General features: G+C 47.3%; 1 protein-coding gene across 1 annotated transcript in view; it reads right to left on the bottom strand.

Moving 5' to 3' along the window:
• Positions 1-25537, bottom strand: part of LOC149357164 (tachykinin-like peptides receptor 86C) — a 421840-nt gene that overhangs the window by 155315 nt on the left and 240988 nt on the right. Inside the window, exon 3 of the mRNA XM_089584468.1 lies at positions 21456-21606. Within this exon, the coding sequence (XP_089440594.1) occupies positions 21456-21606 (151 nt within the window). The remainder of the gene's footprint in view (positions 1-21455; positions 21607-25537) is intronic.

The following is a 25537-nucleotide window of genomic DNA, read 5'->3' as shown; positions in this document are numbered from 1 at the left end:
GCCTTGGTGGCTCAGTGGTTACGGCGTTCGGCTGCTGACCCGAAAGACAGAGGTTCGATCCCGGCCGCGGCGGCGGAATTTCGATAAAGGCGAAATTCTAGAGGCCTGTGTGCTGTGCGATGTCAGTGTACGTTAAAGATCCCCAGTTGGTCGAAATTTCCGGAGCCCTCCACTACGACGTCCTTCATAGCCTCAGTTGCTTCGGGACGTTAAACCCCAATAAACCAAACAAAACTCGAAAATGTGAACAAGACAACGCCATATCAAATTTTGAAAGAAAGAAAAAGTCATTCTCCGAAGCTCAGCAGATTTTTCTGTACTAAACCAAAAATGAACGCATGTGGCACGTAGGGAGTGGGTGCAAAAGCAACGTCGACTGAAAATGTCTTGCAATGACTACGGCACCAAATCAGGACTGCCTACACCATTATGCCATGGCATGTACTTTTGCTTACTTCACGGCTGTCAATAATAACGATCAAACAGTTATAGATTACTATCATTTGCCTTGTGCTAAGCGTCGAAGCAAAATAATGTGCATGACGTGGTACAACAGCGCAGCCAGTTCGAATTGGGCAACGTAGGCACTGCAAGACGTCATCAGTGCACTTAGCTCTTGCACCTAGTTTACTGCGGGCCTCCTCCGCGCAGTTTCGGCTTTGTGGGGAAAAAAACCCCGGAATTTCCTCGACTTCTCTTTTTCTTTTCTCTTCCTTTCAAAAACTAATATGGCATCACCTTATCTTCGGCTTAGAACTCCCCACTGGCACTAACCACCAGACAGTATTAATGAACAGTTATTTCATCATCATCGTCAGCCTGACAACGCCCACTGCAGGACAAAGGCCTCTCCCATTCTCTCCAATTAACTCTGTCCTCAACCAGTTGCGGCCACCGTATTCCCGCAAATTTCTTAATCTCATCCTCACATCTAACTTTCTGCTGCCCGCTGCTACGCTTGCCTTCTCTTGGAATCCACTCCGTTACCCTTAAGGACCGGCGGTTATCTTGCCTTCGCCTTACATGCCCTGCCCAAGCCCATTTCTTCCTCTTGATTTCGACTAGGATGTAATTACCCACGTTTGTACCCTCACCCACTCCGCCCGCTTCCGATCTCTGAACGTTACACCTATCATTTTTCTTTCCATAGCTCTCTGCGTTGTCCTTAACTTAAGCTGAATCCACTTTGTCAGCCTCCACATTTCTGCCCCTTAGGTGAGTACCGGTAAGATACAGCTGTTGTATACTTTTCTCTTGAGTGATATTGCCATTCATAATCTGAGAGAACCTGCCATATGCGCTCCACCCCATGCTTATGCTTCTAGTTATTTCCCTCTCATGATTCGGATCAGCGGTCACTACCTGAAGAGTTATTTATTGCATTTTTGTTAATTAGGATGCCGTTTACTACAACTATAGGACGATGCCACGAGTAACGATCCCCGCGGCTCCTGAAAAGATTTTCTTTATATTTCGATATCCCTGTTAAGAATTTTCGAACAGTTCGCTGAAACTCCAATTTTGCTGGCTGAGTTATGCGCTGGCGCACACACCGAAATTACTGCAAGCGGCTGATGATGGCTTGTGAACGTGGACATACTAAGCGTGGACCAGAAGTCAGCGTAGCGCTGCGCGTATAAACAAAGACCTGAGAGTACAGTAAAGAAAGTCTAATGGGAAAAGGAAGAGCGCTAGAAAGCTGACCAGCAAGAAATGCGATCGTGCCTCAAGTCCTTCTGAAAGGTAAAGTCACTAAAATTTATTTTTCGGCCAAAAATATCAGTGCTTCTGAGCTCTCTCTCAGCATGCCGCTAATGCAAAGGGAGTCAGGCCAATATGAATGGAGCGCCAATGGCTTCCGAGACACGCACACAAGACACGTTTTAAATGCGGTGGCGCTACAAGCGCTCAGTTACTAATGTCCCTCAATGAAGCACATTGAGGCGCTTTATAAGTTACGTCGTATGTGTGTTTCTGTTACTCTGCCATTCGGAGTGATTTTCACCTCGAAACTGTGCAATCCTCCCACCCTTGGCCGCACGCGGACTCCAGTTCGTCTGTGGCACCGGACCGAGCCAACGACGGTTCGGGATGCTCCCGGGGGAAAGCTAGCACCGCCTAAAGTGACCCAGTATGCTTTATGCTTTGACGCACCAGCGCGAGAACAGCGATCCCGGCAAGGTGGAATGACCCCACCCAAGAAACAGCAGCTGCGGCAGTAGCTAGCCGAGCAGATTATGACAATTGCACCTTATGTGTGGCGTAGGTCGACGCCAGTGTGAACAAAGAACACGTGACCGCAGCTATCACTTGTCCTGAACTATTGAGAGAAATGGCAGCCTACCCGTACACTTGCTCCCTTGCCTGGCCGTCGACACAGACGGAGCTGTTTGCCGTTCAGGACGCATTGTGCATCCCCTGTCCGCTCATTGTGTGTTCTATAGAAGCCACACTGACGTCACCGCGGGCTCCTCAGATGACATCCGCAATCTGCGACGTACTCTGAGCTCCGATCTTTTGGCACAGGAAATTCAGAACATACTTGGCAAATTCTCCGTCACAGTACGTATACGATGGGTCCGTCGGAATGCACACCCCACACAAGCCTTGGTGGATGGGACAATTCACAGCCAGTCACCTCCTGGTGCCCAATCGGCCCCATCCTCTCCGGTAGGTAAGGCTCCTCATCGAGGAAAAAAAAAAAAACCTTCGGTGCACCACGCCAGTACTTCTCGCACCACATAACGGCAAGTTTCTTGGCGGCCTTGCGCGCTGAGAAGAGATATTGCTTCGTAGGTTACGCCTCCGTGTTGCCCTCAGCCCTGAGGTAATCATGGTCATGGCGGGCACAGTTTCATTCTTTCTTCGGCGACTCCAGCCCCTTCTGCCCCGCTCCTGTCTGCGAGGTGGACCCTACAGACACCTGTCCTGCACCTGCCCGCTTCTGCACGCCTTCCGGCAGAAACGCCTGCTCCGACAGGTCGACTGCGGGATGTCGAAGACTGAATCTTGGGGCCGCATCAGCGCACCTTGCTGCACTTCGCTCGAGAAGCAGGCGTGCATATTTATTTGTAAATTGCTGCTTTATGGCAAAAGACGGAGTAATATTGGCTGTCTAATCTTGCGGTAGGATTAGCTAGGCTGCAAACGGTTGCTTACAGGACGCAGAAAACACGCACATGCTTCCTCGAGGGAGTGGTTAAACCGTGTGCCCGGTGGATTTTGATAACACTAATAATTTTTCATTTGGGATATAAAATTAGAGATTTCCATCTGGAGGTCTGGCGCTGGCACGCCAACGATGGTTTGACTCCAGAGATGAAAACCACTTTAGCCAGAAAAGTTGGGGCGCTGTTCCTTTCGAAAAAGCAGGCCAGCCTCCGAGGCAACGAAAGCGTGTCTGTAGCCGTCGAAAAGAGCGGACGTGGCGCCCCTCTGAGAGCGGCAAGACCGCCCTTTTCCGACCAGCCAATCTCGCTTTGGTTCGCAGGGCTGCGCTGGAGATCAATTCTCGCCACGTCGCTCCGCTGCGGGCTGAATTTGCATCGACGCCACGCGATGCGGAACGACGAGCTCTGTCGCTAATGAGTTTTCGCTCTGTTCTGTTTCTCTGCTTCGCTTCCAATGGTTTCCCTTAACCTCAGCTCCAGCGGGCTCTGCTGCGGACTCCTCGGTGCCGCCTGTCAAACGGCCTGGATCAAGGCGGTCAGCAGAGGCCAAAGAAACCGGCACCATCTTTTCCAGGCGCAGCATACCCCAGCGGCGCCAGTGAGATGGTGGGTCCATCAGGACCCGCGAAAAGGTGGTGCGCTACAGCGTAAATGTGCCCGAACTTCTGCGCCGGGAAGGAGCTAGCGGCAGTGACTGTATAGCTCAGCGATCACGTAGCTTGAACGAACAGCACTGGCTCGCTTAATGCACACGAAAAGTATTTACCCTCGCTCTCCATAAAGGGAAGGACTGGGCGCCTGTCCAGCGGTCTTTATTCAAAGGGAGCGAGAATAGCGACTACCACAGTGAGACAATTAACGTTGTAATGCCCGAGCAACCAAAACGTGTAATAAAACTCACGTACTTCCAGTACTTCGTCTCTAGTCGTCCCCGGAGAACATCAATGCAAAAGAAAAGCTAGTAGATCTATTGGAAAGAATACTCTTAAGGACTGTTTAAAATTTCTGAAATACAATAACTTGAGAACATCTAAGAAAGGTAAAACTGCGCACAAGGACTCTGGCGAATGCAATAAATTAACATACATGTCAAAAACTTCCATCAGCTGCGAATGAAGCATTACCACCATAACATTTTAAGCAGTTTTTCAGTGAGTTATTTCTGATTCCTTGTGATTCCTTGTGGTGTAACGTTGTCATCAGTGACTCTTCGGCAGCAGCTGCAGCTTGCCGATTTATAACAAGATGCATAGCTGCTCAGTTTGGTATTTGGCACCAAGGATTTTGAAACATTCCGGCTGACCGTTTAGTTAGGCATATCATATGACGTCATAAGTGAATCGCGGACTGTTCGCATCTGAATATGGTCTCAGAAGTAAATAATATACAGGGTGATCCAAAAGTCACACTAAAATTAAAAATTAAACAATTCCATAGGCAACCACAGTAGTCCAAAGCTCTTCTCACAGAAATGCGCAGAAATGCATGACTTTTTTAAGTCAGGTAAAATTTTATTGCCACGTTTATGACCGACTATTGGCGCTGTAGCCACTCTAGAAATTACTGATACACCTGAAGCGCTGCTTCAGTTGGGAAATATAGTTATTTCGGCAATGCGATTTCTGATTCTTAAAGAAACTCACCGCGTTTTTTGTTGTGCATTTTGTGCGAACCGAATCGTGCAACTGTCTCTACTTTTTGAAATTATTGTGTTTCTAGTTTATTAGTGACTTTCGTATCACCCTGTATGTCGTAGATTACGAGAAATGCCTAATGATTATTTATATCCGACGCATCGTTTGACACCGAAAAGGTTCTCATCTCACGTTATAGCTAGCTGGATGCTATAGCTCTTCCACAGTGCTAGTGTCAGACAACACTTCAGATTAGCTGCTCTTTAGTACTGATTGTAGATAGTAAGTCCAATTTCGAACATTGCCTGAAAAACTCGCATGAACAGCTTGTGCTGCCGCTGTTCTCGGGCAGATTGAGCAATGTTGCTTGGTGTAATATTCAACAAGAGCGTTGCTATAGTGTCACCAAGCTGTTTTCAATGCAACGCTTTGTGCCGCTACTGCTATGCCCAGTGCTCGTCACTACGGTAGCGGCGTTGGCCTAGAGCATTTTGCACTCTAAGGGCTCCTTACAATTGGTTGCCGGCCGTAGATCTTTCGTATTTGCCTTTCCAGCTGACGTTTTTGCTCTGCTGCCACCTTCGCCGCAAGTGCCGCGCAATGTGGTTTTTCGTTTTGACTATATCGTTTACACTTGCCAGCCATTCTGTTAGATAATACATGACTCGTTAGCGCTCCCGGCAAAAGGTGGCGTGATGCAGTGCTATGAATATAGCAACCTATACCACACTGGAACATGGTTTGGGGTGGCAGACTCAGCAGTTAAATGAAAGTCTGAAGCATTTTTCGAGGCCTGGAAGTGTGATACAGAGTTGACCAAAAGCTTCCAGACCACCGCGCTGCAAGAAGGAGCCGCAGCTCTGCGCTGTCGTGGCGCTATGGCACGCCCTCTCATGCTGCCCTTGATAATAGGTCAAGCTGGTGCGGTGCCTCTCTTGACTCCACTAGCCTCTAACTGCGCTGCTTTAAAACGACTGGCGCCGAAAAGAAAAATTGGGTTGATTTCGGCGGGGGAATTTCAGACTAGGCAACCTTTGGCGCTCTTGGGTATGCGGAAGGAAAGCCTCTAACCACGAATTAAGAAAAAAAACACAGGCCATCAGTAAAGGCATCTGAAGCGACATTAGGACGAATGACGTGTACAACGACGCCAAGATGCACCAAAGCGTTACAAGGGGAACCCAGTGCTCGAGGGGACCATTTTGTGAAACATACGCGTTCCGTGTTTATTTGCTTCGCCATTTTGCCTAGAACGAACGCCTCAGTAGTCTATTTTAGTTTTTGACGTCGCGCGTTACTGTAAGGGGACTGCGCAGAGAAACGATGCAGATCGGGAGTGGCATTTTATTCCCAAGGCTCTTTGCCCAGGTCGAATTTAGATTCGGCCACTTATTTTTCTTTTTGACTGTATTGGCGGATTTCATTTCGTGTATTTTCTGTGAATACGTTGGAACTACAGCACACTTAACCTGGGCTGGAAATAGCTAAGAAGAGGTAGTAATCAAGGCAGTATAAGAAGGAGAATAATTTGCCGATTCCGGCCCCATTTAGAACACAGAAACAAGAGACAATGGGATACTCTGGAATAAGTGCGCGACGTTGCAAGAAGCGAGTCGGAGCGCAAGGGCGATCTCACATATAGTGTCCAAACTGCTGTAGGCGTGCGTGTACATTACGAGACGACGCCGTACGAGCGATGCGGCCCTCCCTGTAACGTTCTACTGCAGCACGGAATCGCCCTACATTTTGTTCATCCTAATGTCATTCGAGTTCCCTGGATTCGTTGGTTCATTTGTTGGTTCATGGTCCCAGGCTTCCCATTTGTGCAAGATCTTCCGCGGTCTTGTAGTGGCTTCGGTGTTCGTATGCTGAGCCCGCGGACACGGGGTAGATTCCCAGCAGCAGCAGCCTCATTTCGATGGAGGCGAAATGCAAAAACGCCCCAGCGCAGGTAGCCGAAATTAGTCCGAGGCCCTCCATTACATCATCATCATCAGCCTGACTACTCCCACTGCAGGGCAAAGGCTTCTCCCATGTCTCTCCAATTAACCCTGTCTTTTGTCAGTTGCCGCCACTCTATCCCCGCAAACTTCTTAATCTGATCCGCCCACCTAACTTCTGCCGCCCCTGCTACGCCTCCCTTCCCTTGGAATCCGGTCTGTTACCTTCAAGGGCCCTCGGTTATCTTGACTTTCCATTACATGCCCTGCCCAAGCCAATTTCTTCCTCTTGATTTCGACTAGTATGTAATGAACCCGTGTCTGATACATGACCCACTCGGCACTCTTCCTGTCTCTTAACGTTGCACCTGTCACTTTTCTTTCCATGAATAGCTCGCTGCGCTGTCCTTAAGTTGAACCCTTCCCGTTAGCCTCCACGTTTCCGTTCCATAGGTGAGTACCGGTAAGATACAGTTGTTGTATACTTTTCGCTTGAGGTACATTGGTGAACTGCTATTCATGATCTGAGAAAACCTGCCAAATGCGCTCCACCCCATTCTTATTCTTCTAGTTATTTCACTCTCGTGATCCGCATCTGCGGTTACTATCCGCCCTAAATAGGCGTATTCCCTTACCACTTCAAACACCTCGCTTCCAATTGTAAACTGTTGTTCCCTCCCGAGACTGTTGAACATTAATTTGGTTTTCTGCATGTTAATTCTTAACCCCACCGTTCTGCTCTGCCTGTCTAAATCATTGATCATGCTTTGTAATTCATGTCCTCAGTGACTTAGTAAGGCAACGTCATCAGCGAATCGCAGATTACTTAGGTATTCTCCATTAACTCTTATCCCCGACTGTTCCCAATTCAGGCCTCGGAATACCTTCTGTAAACAGGCGGTGAATAGCATTGGCGAGATCGTGTCTCCCTGCCTGACACCCTTCTTCGGTAGAAGTTTATTGCTGACTTTATAAAGGCCTACTGCAGCCGTTCGGTCGTAATAGATATCTTCCAGTATTTTTACACAAGGCTCTTCTACCACATGGAGCTCTTAGGCGTTCAATGCCACTCCATGCCGTACAGGTAGAAGCAATTTGAGAGGGAAAACGAAAGCGTGTGGCCTCCGCGCTTCGTGCAGCACTGCCGCCGACAGCCGGTAAGAATATTCGGCAAAGGCACATGCCCTTTATCATAAAACTCGTAGGAAGTAGAGGGAAAAAAAACAAAAGAAAAAGTGAGAGGAGGCCAGCATCAAACCAGTGGTTATCGCAGGCGAACCAATTGAACATAAAAGTGGTCAACACCCAAGAGAAAATTTGAAGAAAAAAAAAACAATTAGAAAAAAAAAGGTGGAAATTATGGCCAGGCAAAGCTGATTTTTAGGGCAGAGAGGCTCCAAAAAGGATTAAGACTTAAGAAAGAGGAACAGAAACGTGGTTGGGTCCAGGGTGACCAAGAAAAGAGCGGGGGGGGGGGGCACCACAGTGGATGCACGTGGTGCCCCCACCATTATCGTCGGCTGTCGGCGGCAGTGCTTCACAAAGCGGGGAGGCCACGCCCTCCCCTGTTCCCTCTCATATTACTTCTACCTGCGCATTTGCATATGTAGGAGCAGGAAAGGTTGCCTAGTCTAATTCACTCGCTCACATCGAACAAAAACTGAGAGAAAGCGCCATAACACAGCGGAAAAGAGGCGTAAGTATGAGTGGAAGCAGTCGAAGCAGACACCATGCTAGCTCTTTCGTGGCTTCATTAGTAAAGACTACAGCAGAGGCCTCGCCCCCGCTAGGGTGCACGTTCCTCCCTCAGCTTTCTCTTCGCAACCGGCAGCCGCCGTGCACGCCTGCGATGGCAGTGCCGCAATAGCGGAGAGAAGCCGCACTTGCCGAACTCTTTCAAAAACGTTCGAAAATGGACTTTTTGGGGTAAAAATATCTTTTTTTGCGGCATAGTGTTACCAATGTTGGTGGGCACCAGAAAACCGGTGAATCGTCTTAAGCAATAAGTTGGTTACTAATCTTCAATAATTAACTTTTAACTAATAGAGTTAGGTGCCCAGTTGCGATTAGAGGCTTGTAGCCGGTCGTTAGTAATAGTCATATCAGTTTTTAGAATTTCGAAAACGCGATTACCGTTGGCGCTGTGGGTCTACAAAATTTGGCTGTTTCAACTAGTTACGTACACTGCAGGGGTTGTCTTGCCTGCAAGCTTTCGAAAGCGTATGTATTTTCGCAAGATTCAGCCAAATTTTATCGCGCCACACCGGCGAGGGTATAATCGCGTTTTCGAAATTTTGTCACCGCAGGAAACGGAGTGGTTCCGCGCGCCTCTCCTTCTTGGTCTAGTTCGTATACTGTCGTCGCAGAGTGGCGTCTATTCCGTGAAGATCGCCAATACGGCGTGCTGTGGAGCTGCAAACAGCAAGGGAGGCGTCCTGTTTGGAACATTCCAGATGGTATATGCTCCCACTTAAGGAGCGTGAACATGGCGGTGCCATTGGCTCGTATTCAGTTTTCATACTGATATGGAGGAAAATATTAGTGATCTCCACGTTTATGGTCTGTACGGAGAGCATGTCGTGTATCATTCCACGGAACTACCGTGAACAACGTCACAGAGCCTCACATGATCCCTGTTTGGTGTACGGCCCAAGAGCGTTATCCAAAGCAGGTCGCGGTGGCTACCAGAGGAGTAGATCCGGCTTTCTGTATAGCTTGCTCTGCTTGCACTTCTTGTCACGTCTCGTCGCCAACAATAGCCGAAATACTGCGACAAACATCGCGCCTCTCTTATTTTGCATTCGCGGAGAACGAACGGCGCTAATATTTTAGCAGTGTACGTTACGAACGCAAAGAAAGCAAGCTAGTCGTGAAATTTCTCGGAACATTCCGTTTAGAGAAGGGCGTTAGTGTGGCCGAGAAAATGAAATTTGCGCATGAATATCCTACGAGAAGAAGCGTGGGTGTAGAAATAATAGAGCCAAAGAGAGATTAGACGGCACAGCGACCTAGCCTCGAGCGGCGCAGAGCACGAGGATACTCTTGCTGCCTTCGGCCGACCTATTGCCTCGAAGTTCAAGAAGAATCGGCGGCGGGGTACGGTTTGATGCGGCCAACACAAACAACGTCCATGGCAAGGAGACGATGTCGGCAAAATATGGTGCTATAATTTCGTAACTGACGTCAGACACAAGGGAGACTGATGACAGCAGTTTGGGTACTCCTGCAGTAAGTGTGCCCGTCGGGGCCGGCGGTTACAGGGTGCTTCTGGTGGGACTCATGATTTTGTTCACAGCGCAACAAGAACGGGACAGGAGACGAAAGAGTGACACAAACACGCGCTGTTTATGTCACTCTTTCGTCTCCTGTCCCGTTCTTGTTGCGCTTTGAACAAAATCATGAGTCCCACCAGAAGCACCCTGTAACCGCCGGCACTGACGGGCACACTTACTGCAGGAGTACCCAAACTGCTGTCATAAGTCTCCCTTGTGACTGACGTCAGTGTGTGTTTGTGTCAATTCGCCCAAATTTCCGCCTTTCTGGTGGGACTGTCAGACAGAGAGGCGAGCGCGGGCTATTGGCAAGCAGCAGCCAGAGCGCCTTGGACGATGGCGTCACATGCGTACTCCTCGGTCGCGGCTGGAAGTGCCCAAAGGTAATGCAGCGCGCCCACAAATTAGACGGCAGCTAGGCCACTGTGTCACGCCACGAAAAATTCAAGGCGAAGATCACATCAGGCAAAGCCATATCCCATTCTCGCTGGTCTTGTGAGTCCTAAATGAACAGCATGTTGGTGTGAATGCTGCTGAGACGCTCGGTAACCATATGTATCTATAGACGATATATTGTCGTGGCCTTATGCGGTGTGCGACCCGACCGGAGGGTGTGGTCAGCTCCAGGGCAGCCGCAGTGGGTGCACAACTGGCGTGGAGCATCAAGGCGAAGATGGGTTCTGCGCTGCCATGCTCCATGCCGCAGCAGAAAGTTCCCTTACTTCGGCCAAAAAATCCCCATTTTGAGTACATTTTCCCTGCACCATTTAGGAAAATCCCCACATTTTCGCCTCAGTTCTTTGAATTTTTTATTCATTAATGATTGCAGTTTGTCGAGATTAATGAAGACGAAAGTGCAGGAATTTTCCGAGTACTACTCGTTGAGTGTGTTTGCTTTTGCTTTTCCGCGCACTGCCACTCATTTGAAGCAGGGATGAGTGGACGTTATCGCCATTTCAAGCTACCTGATAAAGGGGAAATTTCCGAAACATCCATTTCCATCATTTATTCAATCATAATTCATTTCTTAATACAGCTGAACCCCCCAGATGATGTGTTCCATGCTACTGCGTTCCCGGCTGCGGCGTTCTCCCGGCTGTTACGTATTTCCTGAGCCAGTTCCGCTCTAGCTTCAGTGAAACACATACAATACAGGTTCGGTTTTTGTTGCATCGCATTTGGGGCATCGTTCCCGCAAGGTACGCAGCGAATATCACCTCGCGGCAGTGCTTTACTCCGTGCCGGCATTTTGACAGCCTACGCTTAGCGAGCACGCTGAACGGCAACGGCCCTCCGGCCGAATCGCGACTCGGTACGCTGCATCGGCGCTTGACTGCCACCGTGTTCGGCTGCTTGCAGCTGGCGCGTCGCCCACGCCGACGCACCCCCCCCCCCCCCCCCTCTCCCACTATCCCCACTCGCGGTGTGAATTTTGTTCCAGCCCACGGCGCAGGCTCCCCCGCCGCGGCCGACGGCGAAAAAACGAAACTATGGCCGCGAGAGAACGCGCGCAGGCAGCGCAGTAGACACCGCGCCAACGTAATCCCGCCGCCGACAGGTGCGCCTCTCGTTGCGAGGAGCGCACCTGCTGCAGCAGCCAACTTGCACGAAATCTCGTTTTACTAAAGCTAAGCCAAAGCTCGCCGCCGCGCAAGCTGCAACGGCTGCAATCCGATCGCGGCGGTGGGTGCTACTGCGTTCCCGGTTGGCTAAAACTTCCGATTTTGAAGACAAATGGTGGCGCTGTCGGCTGCATAAGCGCATGCGATATTTCACCAGCAACTTGGTTCGACCGCTTTCCAGCCAGCAGTGCGAAATGCACCCACGTGGCCGCTTCATCGCGCTTGTACCGAGGCAAAACTTGCATCACACACACTAGCGTTTGTCTGCTACCGCAGAACGAAAGCTATAATTTACATTAACAACAGAGTGCGGCTCCCCAAAGGTCACACGACAATATGCAGCAAGCATTTTGTTCGCTGCGCAAAAGAAAATGATTACGCAGACCTGTATTACTATCACTCGGCTGCGTTCGAAGCGACACCCTGACGTCTTCCCGGAGGTCGCTATAATAGCATAAACTTCTCTGAAGAGTTCACTCCTCCACAAGTCATTTATTTTCTACACCAACTCCCACAGCTCTGCACAATCATCTTCCGCAGTTCTTGCGCCTTCCTAAAACAAAAAAATGCTGAACTGAAGAAGCAGCAGTCGGCGAAGATGCTTCTGCTGCGGAACCTGTGTCTACACAAAGCATATCAGTGAGTAGGTAGTGTCTTAAATAAACTGCAGTGGACGAACCCCAAACTTTCCCAAACTGGGAAACTTTGGGCGCAATGAAAATGACGAAAATAAAACTCGGTTTTTGTTTAACCGTGTCATCAAGCCAGAACGGTTTACTTTACCTTGCTTGAAAGAGCAACATTATTTTACTACTGGATCCACACACTTCATTGCAAAAATATATCACCCCTCCCCTGGATGTTGATGAGTAGTTACTTTCTTCATTCACCCTTCTCTTTACGCCCGCGAACAGCAGACCATCCATCCATCCATGCATCCATCCATCCGTCCATCCATCCATCCATCCATCCATCCATCCATCCATCCATCCATCCATCCATCCATCCATCCATCCATCCATCCATCCATCCGTCCGTCCATCCACCCGTCCACCCGTCCATAAACCCGTCCATCCGTCCATCCATCCATCCATCCATCCGTCCGTCCGTCCATCCGTCCGTCCGTCCGTCCGTCCGTCCGTCCGTCCATCCGTCCATCCATCCATCCATCCGTCCATCCGTCCATCCGTCCGTCCATCCATCCATCCATCCGTCCGTTCGTCCACCCATCCATCCGTCCGTCCGTCCGTCCGTCCATCCGTCCGTCCATCCATCCGTCCGTCCGTCCGTCCGTTCGTTCGTTCGTCCGTCCGTCCATCCATCCATCCGTCCGTCCGTCCGTCCGTCCGTCCATCCATCCATCCATCCATCCGTCCGTCCGTCCATCCGTCCGTCCGTCCGTTCGTCCGTCCGTTCGTCCATCCATCCGTCCGTCCGTCCGTCCGTCCGTCCGTCCGTCCGTCCGTCCGTCCATCCATCCATCCATCCATCTATCCGTCCGTCCGTCGCTACAGCTACTAGCGAGAACGCGTTGCCCATACGAAATGCGGTTTCGCGGGTTAACTTCCCATCCGCTATTTCTTCGCTACTGAAATTTAGAAGACGCAGCTCGTATACTCCAGTAGACGACGACTGCATGCTGCATTTAAAGCAGCAGTCCGCTCTGCTGGCTTCCTCCGCGCCGCTGTTTCCCCGACAGCTTCTCAAGCAGACAGAAAGCCACCGCAGGGCGTTGTGGATGTTCTGCGCATGTAGAACTATGGCAATATGCACAAAGCCTTCCAAATGTCAGTGAAGCGTGTCGCGCTGGCAGACAATAACAAAATGTGGCCGATAACGACGTAAATATTTTTTTAAGGCAAAAGCCTTTAATGTCTCATCGTTGTAAGCAGAAGTTGTCGACAGAAATGTCACGCTTTTCAGTTGGTCGAAACGGTCGTGACGTCACAGTGCGCCAATTTCAAATAGGGCCAATTGTACTTTGGCTAGTAACCATGCAACCAATTGAAGGGATCATATAGTGATACTCCAAGTAAGTGGAATTGACATTAGTTAATTGCTTAATTACCCAATTAGCCTAATTAACCTTTCTAGTGAGGCCATATAAATAAATAAAACGAGTAGGAAATTGGTCGAGCCCGGGAATCGAACCCCGGTCTTCGGAGTGCGAGACGAGCATGCTATCCACTCCGCCATGCCAGCTCGATGGTTTGGAATGAACAAAGGCGCGTCTAGTGAATACGGTGTCTTCGCTCACTGCCATCCTCCTCCCTTCCCTTCCGGCGAGGTTTAGATGTCCACCAAGATATGAGAGACAGATACATTTCCTTTCCTCAAAAACCAATTTACCGACGAGCGAGGCGTAGAACCGAATGGGCGATGGCGTTCTATGGACTCCCTGGCAGCGTTGCAAGACGCTGTCGCGTTCCACTCTTAGAGGCGAAGCTTAACATCTTAGCCACAGATCAGTGACCGCACTTTAGGTCAAAAAAGTGCACCCCCCCCCCCCCTCCCTGAATTTTGACGGGTGTCCACCGAGATTTGTGAGACAGTTACTGCACAATTTACTTTCCTCAAATACAATTTTCATTTTCTTCATTACGGGCCATCTTTGTCTTTCTTCTTTCACTCCCACTTCCTCCCTTCCTCTACGGTGCGGTTCAGGTGTCCACCGAGATGACAGAGAATTACTGCGCCATTTCCTTTCCTCAAAAAGCGTTGCGTTCAAACGGCAAGGCATCGCGCCGAACGGGTGGTGGCGTTCCGTGGACTCCCCTAACAGCGCTACAACACGCTGTCGCGTTCCACTCCTAAAGGCGAAGCTTAAGCGTCATTAATTAGCATTTACTTAGTATTCAAGCATTAATCAGTAATTAACCATTGATTAGTGATTTGTCATCACTTAGTAATTAGTACTCAATTACATTTGACGCCACTAGTACCACAGAAGCAGTCAAAGTGGTGCGGAAAACGCTTTCGCCTCTACGCGCTTTAGACAGTCAAAGTGCCCCTGAATTTTTTTTTTTGCGCTGACTTCGGACACTAGGTTTTCCGGCTGGTAATCTACTTCCGTGGACCAGAGAAAACGTAACAGCGGTATTTTGCTGTAAAAGCAAATCAAGCAAGCACGCGAATGACTAGCATCAAGTCGCTTCTTATTTTGTGCCCCCGTTGTACATATGTAGCCATAACTCGCTACCTACCACCATGGCAGCATTCCCCTACGACATTATTGGACGCAGAGCGAAATCCCGGTCACGGCGGCCGTTATTTCCACGAAGACGAAGTGAAAAGGGCACCTGTGCGCTGTTCAATGTCAATTCAATTTGAAAAACCCCACGTGGACCAAATTCATCGAATGCGGTGCCTCCTTTTCTCTCTTCCTGTTTTCACTCCCTCCTTCATTCCTTGCCTCACTACGCGGTTGAGGTGTGCACCGAGTAGCGAGACAATTAATGCACCTTTCCTTTTACTTTCCTTTCTCCTTCGAAACTCCGGGATGTAGTCACGCGAACACACATGCGTCCCATGGGTTTCCTCTCCAATAACGGCTATCGCCGTAAATACCTCGCCAAGTGTACGCAAAAAAAAATGAAGGATGATTTACTAAGTTAAAGGTGTTATTCATTGGCACTCAACACCAGCTACATCCCACGCATAATGTGGTTTTCCACTGACTGTTACAGTCTGAACATGTGACTTGAACTGGCGTGACGCCCATATATCCTCTTTTCCTCTTAGCGTGACAAAGGTTTCTCCTTTCCACTGAGCTGTAGCTATCGTGTAACCTGTTTCATCTTGGGCGCAACTATTGTGACATTATTTCCTTCCTTCCATATTTTTGCAGCTGCCGCGAAACAGGTTTCCTCTTTTCCACTTGCCAGCAGCTGGCGTGACACTTGGCCGCGACCGTCAAGAAACCGATTTTTCTCCTTTCAACTTGCCTACCTGCCACGGCGGCCAGGTGACAACCAACCCAACGAGTTGTGGGCAACCTGCCATCGTCAGGCTTCAACCGCAGACAGGACGGCCTTTTCGCTAGCGAGGCATCTTATGTTAACGCACTAAAGACCACGTGACAACCCTCTCGACCACCTCGACACCATTGCTCCCTAACGGCAGGTCACGGCGGAATTACTGATTTTTAACGTGCCATTGAATGCAGATTAGTTTTTATACGTTCGGAAAAAAATTGGCAAAATATAAAAAACTACAAGCCAAAGCACCACCCGCTCACCGGCCGCGATGCCAGCGCTGTCTAACGAGCAGTCCGAGAAGAAAATTGACTCCTGGGCTCGTTTGCCCAGGAGTCAATATATGCACTGCAATATATGCAATATATGCAATATATGCAGTGCAAGTATATGCACTGGACACGAAATCAGCGAAGGCCAGAGCTGTTTAATGCTGACGCGGATATAGCCTCAAATATTGCTTTCTACTAAATCGTGTAACAGCTAAGAAAGTAGGTATGGCTTTTGCTTTTATGTTTACCGGAAATATGCTTTTATCGCCACGAATGAAGATTTTACGGGCTTGTTTGCCTTGTTTTTTCTGCCGATGACAGGGCACTCATTGCATTACTGTTCTGTGCACAAGTATTGTTTTTACCATCTGTGCGCTATATATTTTCTTTAACAGCACCAGATGTAGATGGCACCAAGGCTTGCAAAAACTGGCGGCATTCGTCCACAGTAAGGCGTCCATCTCCCCGTCACTGCCTCTTTATCCCTCTAAGCCTGTTTCCATAGCCTTGCAACACCAGCCTGGGGGTACTCAGTGTTCTGCAGCACCATCTCAAGAAAAATAAACAAATAGCACTCCCAGCCATGCGCACGCTAGTATCTTAATAAAGTACAGCAGAAATAAATGCTCTGAGATAGTCAGCGTACATTGACAAAGTTTTCTTCTTGTAGATGCTTTCCCAGAAGCCTGTGCCCTCTGTTGTTGTTGCTGTTTGCCTGCGTAGAGGCTGTCTGCTTCTTCGTATTTTATACTTCCAGGTCTTCCTATATACTTGTTCATTCAGGTCACCACGGCTAACACCTGCTTACTAACTTCATCTTCCAGAGCGCTCGGACAGAGACCCGTGGGCATGACGGATCACTGCGCTTTTCCTTCCGGGACCTCCTGTAGAAGTCCGTGCATACCCCGCTGAAAAAAGTTCTATGATACAATAACCATATACAGGCTTCGTCATAAAAATGCCATAGAATTTGTATGATATTGTACGACATCACTTGAAATAAAGTACAATATCGGAGTAATTACTCGTTGACATCCACCCAAGCGCAGCCATACGACCATGTCAACGAGTAATTACTCCCTTATTTCAAATCTACTCCACCTTGGGGGATTCCCCTAAATATTTGGTCAACACTGTTCCCACTTCGAGTTACTGATCAATTCGCTCTCGCCCTACCACAAGCTTGCCTTCCCGGTTAGCTCAATTGGTAGAGCGACTGCTCCGGTGAAGCGGTGGTCCCGGGTCCCGGGTTCGAACCCAGGACCAGGACGAATTTTTCTTTAACTACGAAGTTCCTGAGAAAGCTATACAGCTTTCCTTTGTAGCCGTATGGCTGCGCTCGGGTGGATGTCAGTGAGTAATTACTCCCTTATTACAAATCTACTCTACCTTGGGGGATTCCCCTAAATATTTGGTCAGCCATACGGCTACAAAGGAAAGCTTTCCTTTGTAGTCGTACGGCGGCGCTCGGTTGGATGTCAATGAGTAATTACTCCCTTATTACAAATCTGCTTCACCTTGGGGGATTCCCCTAAAAACATTTGACCAAGTTCGAGAGATTACGGTCGCTTAGGATGCATAGCTAGGCACGCTGCAGGCCCCGTAAGCAAACCCCTTGGGCTGTGTACTTTTGGCGGGGGCTGTACATATTAACCGACGGGCATTGCTTATCGCTGTGCAGGCATCGGGCATTGCTTATCGCTCGTCCGCGGACGGAACGCATACCAAAAATGTATGATTTTGCAAAAATGAATCACATTTGTATGACACTGGTGTGATAATTGTTTGACATTTTTATGACAAACTGTTTGAGGTTACTTCATCATACAACTTTTTACAGTAGCGCATTACCGGGGATATCTTCTTGGTCGACCACATATCTTCTTCCTCACCTTCGTCCATGCCCACGTGGATGCTGGGTCACGTATGCAGCATGCACCACACGCGATCATGCTTAAGTGCACGTGCAGTCCCTGTCAAAAGTACACAGCCCAAGGGGTTTGCTTCTAAACTTTTTAGCTCGGCTCCTTAGTACAGTTAGCAGCAGTCCAAAGCTTGGCAGAATTGAGGACTCGAGGCCATTTATGGTTCGAGAGATTACGGTCGCTTAGGATGCATACCTAGGCACGCTGCAGGCCCCGTAAGCAAACCCCTTGGGCTGTATACTTTTGACGGGGACTGTACATATTAACAGCCGGGCATTGCTTATCGCTGTGCAGGGGAGGAGCTCGTCCGCGGACGAAACGCATTGTGCAGACAGGGTAGAGGAGAAATGCAGACGCATTCCTGCCATAAAAGTTATGACTCTTGGCATAGCTCCCCAATAAGGATTGCCACGGATTCAGATTCACTCTTCCTCTGGAGAGTAGTAATCTGCAAGCGTGCGGTGCGGAGACGAGTAGGTGGATGGCAGGAGTTGCAAGGGAACAGCAAATGAAGCAAGATACCTGCTATCGCGCACGAAAAGCATGTGCACGCACGAAAGGCCTCAGAACGCTATGTTCTCCCAACCTTCCGCTCTCTCCGTTCGATTACATTCCACGTGATGCGGTAATGCAGGACGTACTACGTCCGCCGCTATGGACGACAGTGGCGCTGGTGAACACTCTAAAGGTTAGGTTACGTGCAAAATGAATACCCCCGAAAGTACAAAATTTGACGGCCGCCGCCGTAGCTTAGTTGGCAGAGCACAGGACGCGGAATTCGGAAGTCGTGGATTCGGATCCCACCGGCTGCACGTGGCTGCTTTTTCATCTGCTTTCTAAGCAGTTCTCTTTAAAATAATTACCCTATGAATCTACCATTGATGAACGACACAAATTATTAAAAAAATAAAAACAAATCCCCTATGCTCCTTGGCTTCCGTCAAGTAAGTCATACGAGCCCCTCAATAGACGATATGCGAAATTGTTTGGTGGTCTGGCAACACCGCGCCCACAACTTCCGGTTTCCATCTTGGTTCGGGCGAGCTCGTCGAGCTGGTGCATCGTTTGCTATGCGTACATTCTTGATATCGGTATAGCTGTCATGAATCTTGCTTGTGAAACTTCATCAGGCAAGCCGCAGCTGCTGCGTTGTTTTCACTGCTGATCTTTTACCAAATGTAGGTGGTTTCAGTAAGCGCCAACTTCCTCCTACCGCGTCCTGAGCTTCGCTTGAAGTCTAGCGCCGATGATAGCCAGAATCGCACTGTGAAGTGTGTTGGCAATTCGAACTCTGCGCCACTGTCACTTTAATTCGCGCATTAAAGCACCGGTTCAAGCATCACGCATTATCATGGCTATTTTATTCCCAGGTGGACGCGATTTCATCTGGTGGGGTAGCGAGCGGTTATTTTGCGCTGAGTGCGCTGAGCGCTGAGTGATGCGCTGAGCGCTGAGTGATGTGGGGGTGAAATTCGCATGTTCGGTTGCCTCCGACACTTAATTCGCTTCCTCCCAAACCTGCACAAATTTCTTTGTTGTGAAGCAAGCTGTTGCAGCTTGCCACAACGATAATAAAATCTGATGGCCTGAAGCGTTTTCAGAGCAATGTTGCACGTACTTTCTAGCTTGGAAATGCGTCCCGCCTTCACAATAAAGTAGCTATATTTTTTTTCGGACTTTCGCCACCGGAGATATCGAATGTATAGGAATCCTCAAAATATAAAGCATTCGCACCTCAATTTTTATACGCAGGATGTATTGCTTCACAAAGACGCCTTAACGCGCATAACATATGCGGGCGCGATCACGTACGACATTATAAGAAAACAATGTGTGGGATCTTGCAACCACCCCATGGTCCAGAGAGATTGCTAGCCCTTCCAAAACTAATCGAACACGGGAAAAACTTGACTGAACACGTAACAAACTAAGCAGTTATCGGCGTGTCGCTCTTCGAGTGCGCTTAGTACGCCACGGCATGAGCAATCGAGGTTTTTAGATGGAGCGCACTGAGTGCCCATGGCCGCGATTTACCTGCACATGCTTCTTCCTGAACGTGCTTCTTCGCGACTGGAATACACGCTTCAGGAACACAGGCGAAGGCTCGCTCAAAAAAAATTACCTTCTCTGTTACGTTGCTCAAGTATGCGTCTACATATATTCACGCCCGACCGGAGAGTTAATAAATGCACTAAATCGTCTTCTAATTTTGATCAGAGGCAACAAAGGCTGTGGTCCGTATCTTAATGTAAACGCAAATCACCTGGAAAGCTTTGTGAAAAATCAGCGCAGAAATCGCAAGCTGTGCACTGAATGGCGTGCTGACACACGATACCTCACATATGGCATTTGCTGTTACTAAAACGTCGGGACAGAGTAAAGAAAAAATAGAAAAGCGAAAAGCTGGAACGCACGTAGTTCTGGCACGCATAGTAGTTTATTTCCATAGTGGACAGGATAGCGTAAGAGCGCATCATCATTCCACTTTTCAAACGAAGCGCAGCCGTTTTAACCCAACGAAGGGCCGCGGTTTCGTTTTCTGTACCGAACCAACATGGAGGACTTAGTTCTCGGAGCGCCGAGAGATGGCGCTGCGCATTTCGCATGTCGTCTATTCCCTTCCCCTTGTCTGCTTAATTGCTTAAGGAGGGCCTCGATTCTGCAAGTCTTGATGCCAAAGGTAGCATAAGGGGGTTCTAGCACAGTTTCCGCCCTCTGCGTTCGATTACACTCCACGTGACGCTCGCGGTAATACAGGACCTACTACGTCCGCCACTTATGGATGAGGGTGGCGCTGGTGAACACTCTCAAGGTTAGGTCGCACGTGAACTTTAATACCCCCAAAACAATAGATTTGACAGCCGTCGCCGTAGCTCAGTTCGTTGAGCACCGGACGCGTAATTCGGAGGTCGTGGGCCAAGCGATAAAATTAAAGTGATTATCGTTCAGCGATAAAATATTCAATAATCTCCATTGACCAACACCACAAGTTAAAAAAAAGTCCACTGTGCTCCTTGGTTTGGGTGGCTGTTGGCCTCTGTGATATATAAAACGAGCCCCTCCTCATTTCCCCTATATATATATATATATATATATATGTATGTATATATATATATATATATATATATATATATATATATATATATATATATATATATATATATATATATATATATATATATATATATATATAGTTGCAGCAGGTCTTATCGTTCAATGTTCAATGGGACAGGAAGACTTGCAGGAGAAGGGGTCACAACTTTGCGATTATCTTCATTTAATACCAACAGTTTCGAAAGGAGGACCGTCCTTCCTCAGGGTATATATATATATATATATATATATATATATATATATATATATATATATATATATATATATATATATATAGTTTTTTTTCCGAAATGACGACTCAACAGCAATTTCAGTTCTCATTACAGATCGCCACACGAGCACGGGACGTCTGTTATGTGCCCCACGGTGTTTCGCTGAAGGCGCTTAGGGATCTCCATTGATGCTTTTTTCGGATACTTCGAGCTAAGTATACCTGAGAAAAGCAACATGAGTAATGAAATAACTTAAACAACCTGACGTTACCGACTGAGTGCCGATGCTCTTGAGCTTGAAAGGTTAGGATGTGGCTCACCTTCTGCTTGCTGCGATGGACGTTTTGTTGCTGCCTGGTGTACTCTCCGATGCACCGGTCTCCCCACAGCACCAGGCTCATGCGCCAATAGGTGATCGCCAGCGTGGCCACGGGAACGCCGTAGGTCAGCACCAGGAACACCACATTGTAACTGCGGAGGACGGAGGGCTGGTGTCCAGGATGGGCGCGCATATTGTGGCCACAAGAAATCAAGATTGGGCAGTGAAGATCAATCTCACTTTTTCATGGCACCTGGAGTACTGCAGAGTACTTCTAGAGTACTTCACAGCGAATTGGTTAAAACAGTGGGTGCAAGCTGGCTTGCCATAACACGAACATATATTCTCAGAATGCCTACTTATTCTATGTTTAGGCAAATTTATTTGTGTTCATTTCTACAAAAGCCGTCGTTTGTCTATTTATGTCCATCCATACCGCCTAGTCTGTGCCAATTTCTTTATCCATTGGAGTCATTTTTTAGTGAGGACACCCATTCGGTTGAAAAAGCAATGAGATTAAACACAACTATAATAACATATTGACCACTGCCTGCTTGTATGAGGAGCGACAAAAATAACACAGTATTCGTGTAAATGTTTTTCATACCGCCCAGCTGTTTAGTGAACACCAGCTAGTCTGTCTGAGGCTCAATTTGGCTTCCGAAAAGGCAAGTCAACAGAATTAGCACTGTTATCACTGAAGGAATGTGTCCTGCAAAACATTGAAGCGGGTATTCTCACTGTCGGACTCTTCATTGATTTTAGTAAGGCTTTCGATTCCATAAACCATGAAATTTTAACACATAAACTTTCTCAAAACGGAGTCCGTGGAACACCTTTAGACCTGATCAAATCATACCTACAAAATCGAAAACAATCCGTCTATATCGACAAGCATCAGTCTTCTTTTCTGGCGGTACAAAATGGTGTGCCTCAAGGCAGCATTCTGGGCCCGTTGCTTTTTAACATCTATATAAATGACATTGTGCACATTCATGATAAAGCGAAATTTATCATATACGCCGATGATAGCAGTATACTTATATCTGGTCACGACATAAACAAGTTAATAGAAGAGTGCAATGTAATCCTTACGAAACTAGAAAACTGGTCCTCTTCTAATTGCCTCCAAATAAACCCTACAAAGACTAAAATAATAATTTTCCGTGCAAGGAACAAGCCATTCGAACTACAACGCGCTCCTAAATACGCAGGTCAAGAAATTAAAATTGTTGACAACCACAAAATCCTTGGAGTTACTTTCTCGTCGCATCTCAGCTGGGATCAGCATGTGGAAAATATTTGTAAAAAGCTCTCTTCAGTAGCAGGTGTTCTATCACGATGTCGATGGCTTCTTCCCACTCACGTGAAAATTCAAATTTATCATGCTCTTTTCGGTTCCGTTTTGAATTACTGTAACTCTGTTTGGGCAACCACCACAAAAACAAATGTGATAAAAATACAGGTTCTGCAGAAGAAAATGATCCGCTACATTGCAAACCTTCCTTATCTCTCTCCATCACGAAGTGCCTTTATTAATTATAAAATAATTCGTTTTGAACATATGTATGTTTTTCGCATTTTGAGGCTTTTTTATCATTCTTCTCCTGCTTATAGAAATTTCCTCGTACATACTGCCCATTTAAGGACCGCTTCGAATCGAACCCACACCAGAAACACCGATCCCTGGTATATTCCATATTTTAGAAATAATTATAAACTTCAAACGCTTGAACACAATTTACCGACCACTCTTAATAAGTACAAAGTTTTGGCTGGTGTTAAACAAAGTGAGTTAAAAATGTATTTTGTTAATATATAGCCAGGTTGCATTTTATGTGCCTCTGTTTGTCTGCCGGTGCCATGTATGCACAATGAGTGTTTTTTTTTTTTTTTTTGGGGGGGGGGGTCCTCTCTTTGTTTTCATGCGTCTGTAAACTGCCATTGTTTTCATTGTATTGAATCAATATGTCACTTGCTTCGTTGTGTTTGTTTGTTCTAACCTATATATCTTTGTAAACCTTTTTTTGCGTTCTGTCGTGTACTGCCATTTGAGGTGCTTGGGCCCCGTCAAGCTGCTTTTTAGCAGCTTTTAGCCCTTGCATCTCTCTAGGATGTAACTTACATTCTCGAAAAATAAAGCGAAATGAAATGAAATAGTATGTGTTCCAAACACCATGTAAGTAAAATTAGTCATGACCTTCCATCGGAATTGCACACAACGAGCCGTTCAGGCTTCTTACACAAATATACTCAAGCAAAACTTTTTACTGGACTACTTGGTGCTTCATTCACGTACGCAAAAAAAAAAAATAGCGCTACATAAAGACGTGCATTGTGATGTCTACAAATAAATCAGCACTCACACACACAACGACCTGCGAAATTTTGTCTATAGGCGAGAAAAACTGACAGCGGTAAGCGGCCAAAACCAATGACAACAGTCAAAAACTAGCTAATAAAACTCCATATTCCTCAAACAACAATATGTCAACCATGAGATTATTAGAAAGCGCACCAACTCAGATCTTTAAAAAATAATTACGAGTGTTTATTGCCAATTATAAGCTCAAAATAAGCATGGTGCGTATCACATTTTGTAACAGTTGAACCCCGCTATAACGAAGTAAAAGCGCCTGGCGATTACTTCGTTATAGCCATAGCTTCGTTATAGAGCGTGTTGGCCACGCTTCCAAAGGAAATCTTCATTTCTTCGTTATATCCATTATTTCGTTATAAACCGTTTCGTTGTAAGGAGGTTCGACTGTGCAAGAATGAATTTAATGGCTACATTTTCACCTCTTGTCCAAAATTTCTGGCCGTCCGTCCACGCGAGGAGAAAACGAAAACGCGAGAAAATGATTATCTCCAGTTGTATCACTTTAACCGCCGTGTGCGGACACGTAGGGCTGGAAAGAAATAGATGTGATAGAAAAGATTGAAAGAGCAGGCGGGTCGCAACAACAGATACGCCAGTGATCTTCCTTCATTTCAAACTGGTACGCAGGTAGTAAAAGGTTATGCAAAGGACACTTGCTCATGTGACAGTCAGCTTGCAATTAGTGCGGCATTAAAAACAGCTGTGTTGCTAAAAACTATTTCTAAGTTCGTACGCAGCGGAGCACAAAAATAAAAGCACGGTATTATGTAAAAGATACCCTACGAGCGATACATTTTGTCCGCTGATGAGAGAGAGAGAGAGAGAAAAGGACGGAAAGGCAGGGCGGTTAACCATGAGATACCCAGCAGGCTACCCTACACGTGGGGAGAGGAACAAACGGGAAAAGAAGGAAAAAGAGCGGCAAGGGAATGGGTTTTTCAAGTGTCCATCGACCACTATGAAAAGAAGATGACAAAATGACAAGCGGACATGACGAGAAAGGGTCACTTATAGCTTAAAGTTTATAATTTATATTGCGCTGATGAATGCCCAGTATTCTCACGAGATGACCGAAGAGAAGCTCCTCGAAAACGTTCCTGCTTTCAATGCTTTTGGAATGCGCAGAGCGTCTATCTTTGAGATGCGTTATGTGTTGCATTTCAGCACAAGTTCGTAGCCTCCCTCGAATGTCCGCGCTAGTACGTGCTTGTCGTGTCCGCATTTCTCCGAGTGTGACATCTCTTGGGTGGCTGGCTGCATAGTCGCGTGTATAAAGTAAATGAAATTAACAACAAATTATTGCGCCGAGACGCCGTTAACATGCGATGATTCTAGGCAGATTCTGAGCTCAAGTAAAGCAGCGAAACAAATGCATAAATGTTTTTTAGAGGCAACAATCCTTGTGTTGTCCCTTGTGCATGCATCACACCAAAGCATTAAACGGCACGTCTGCATTCCTGCAGTGGGGTAATCAAGGCATAGCACAGATTAGACGAGTATTTTTTTTTATCTTCTGTGTTGTTTCCAGCGACACGTACATTGCTGTTGTTGTAGTTTGTATGTTTCATTGGCGATAATCGTGTTTTAAATTTCAAGTGTACAGCTTTATTTCTGTTTGTACTCAGAATATGTCAAAATTCGGGGTTGGAAGGGTACTTGTCCTGTGTCAAGCATTTCAGTGTCATTTCACTAGTCCTTATCAC

Source organism: Amblyomma mixtum, chromosome 3, assembly GCF_055824585.1.
Source record: "Amblyomma mixtum isolate Tamu chromosome 3, ASM5582458v1, whole genome shotgun sequence".
Taxonomy (NCBI): Eukaryota; Metazoa; Arthropoda; class Arachnida; order Ixodida; family Ixodidae; genus Amblyomma; species Amblyomma mixtum.
Note: the sequence above shows the minus strand (reverse complement) of the source record. Positions and strands in the feature narration are given on the sequence as shown.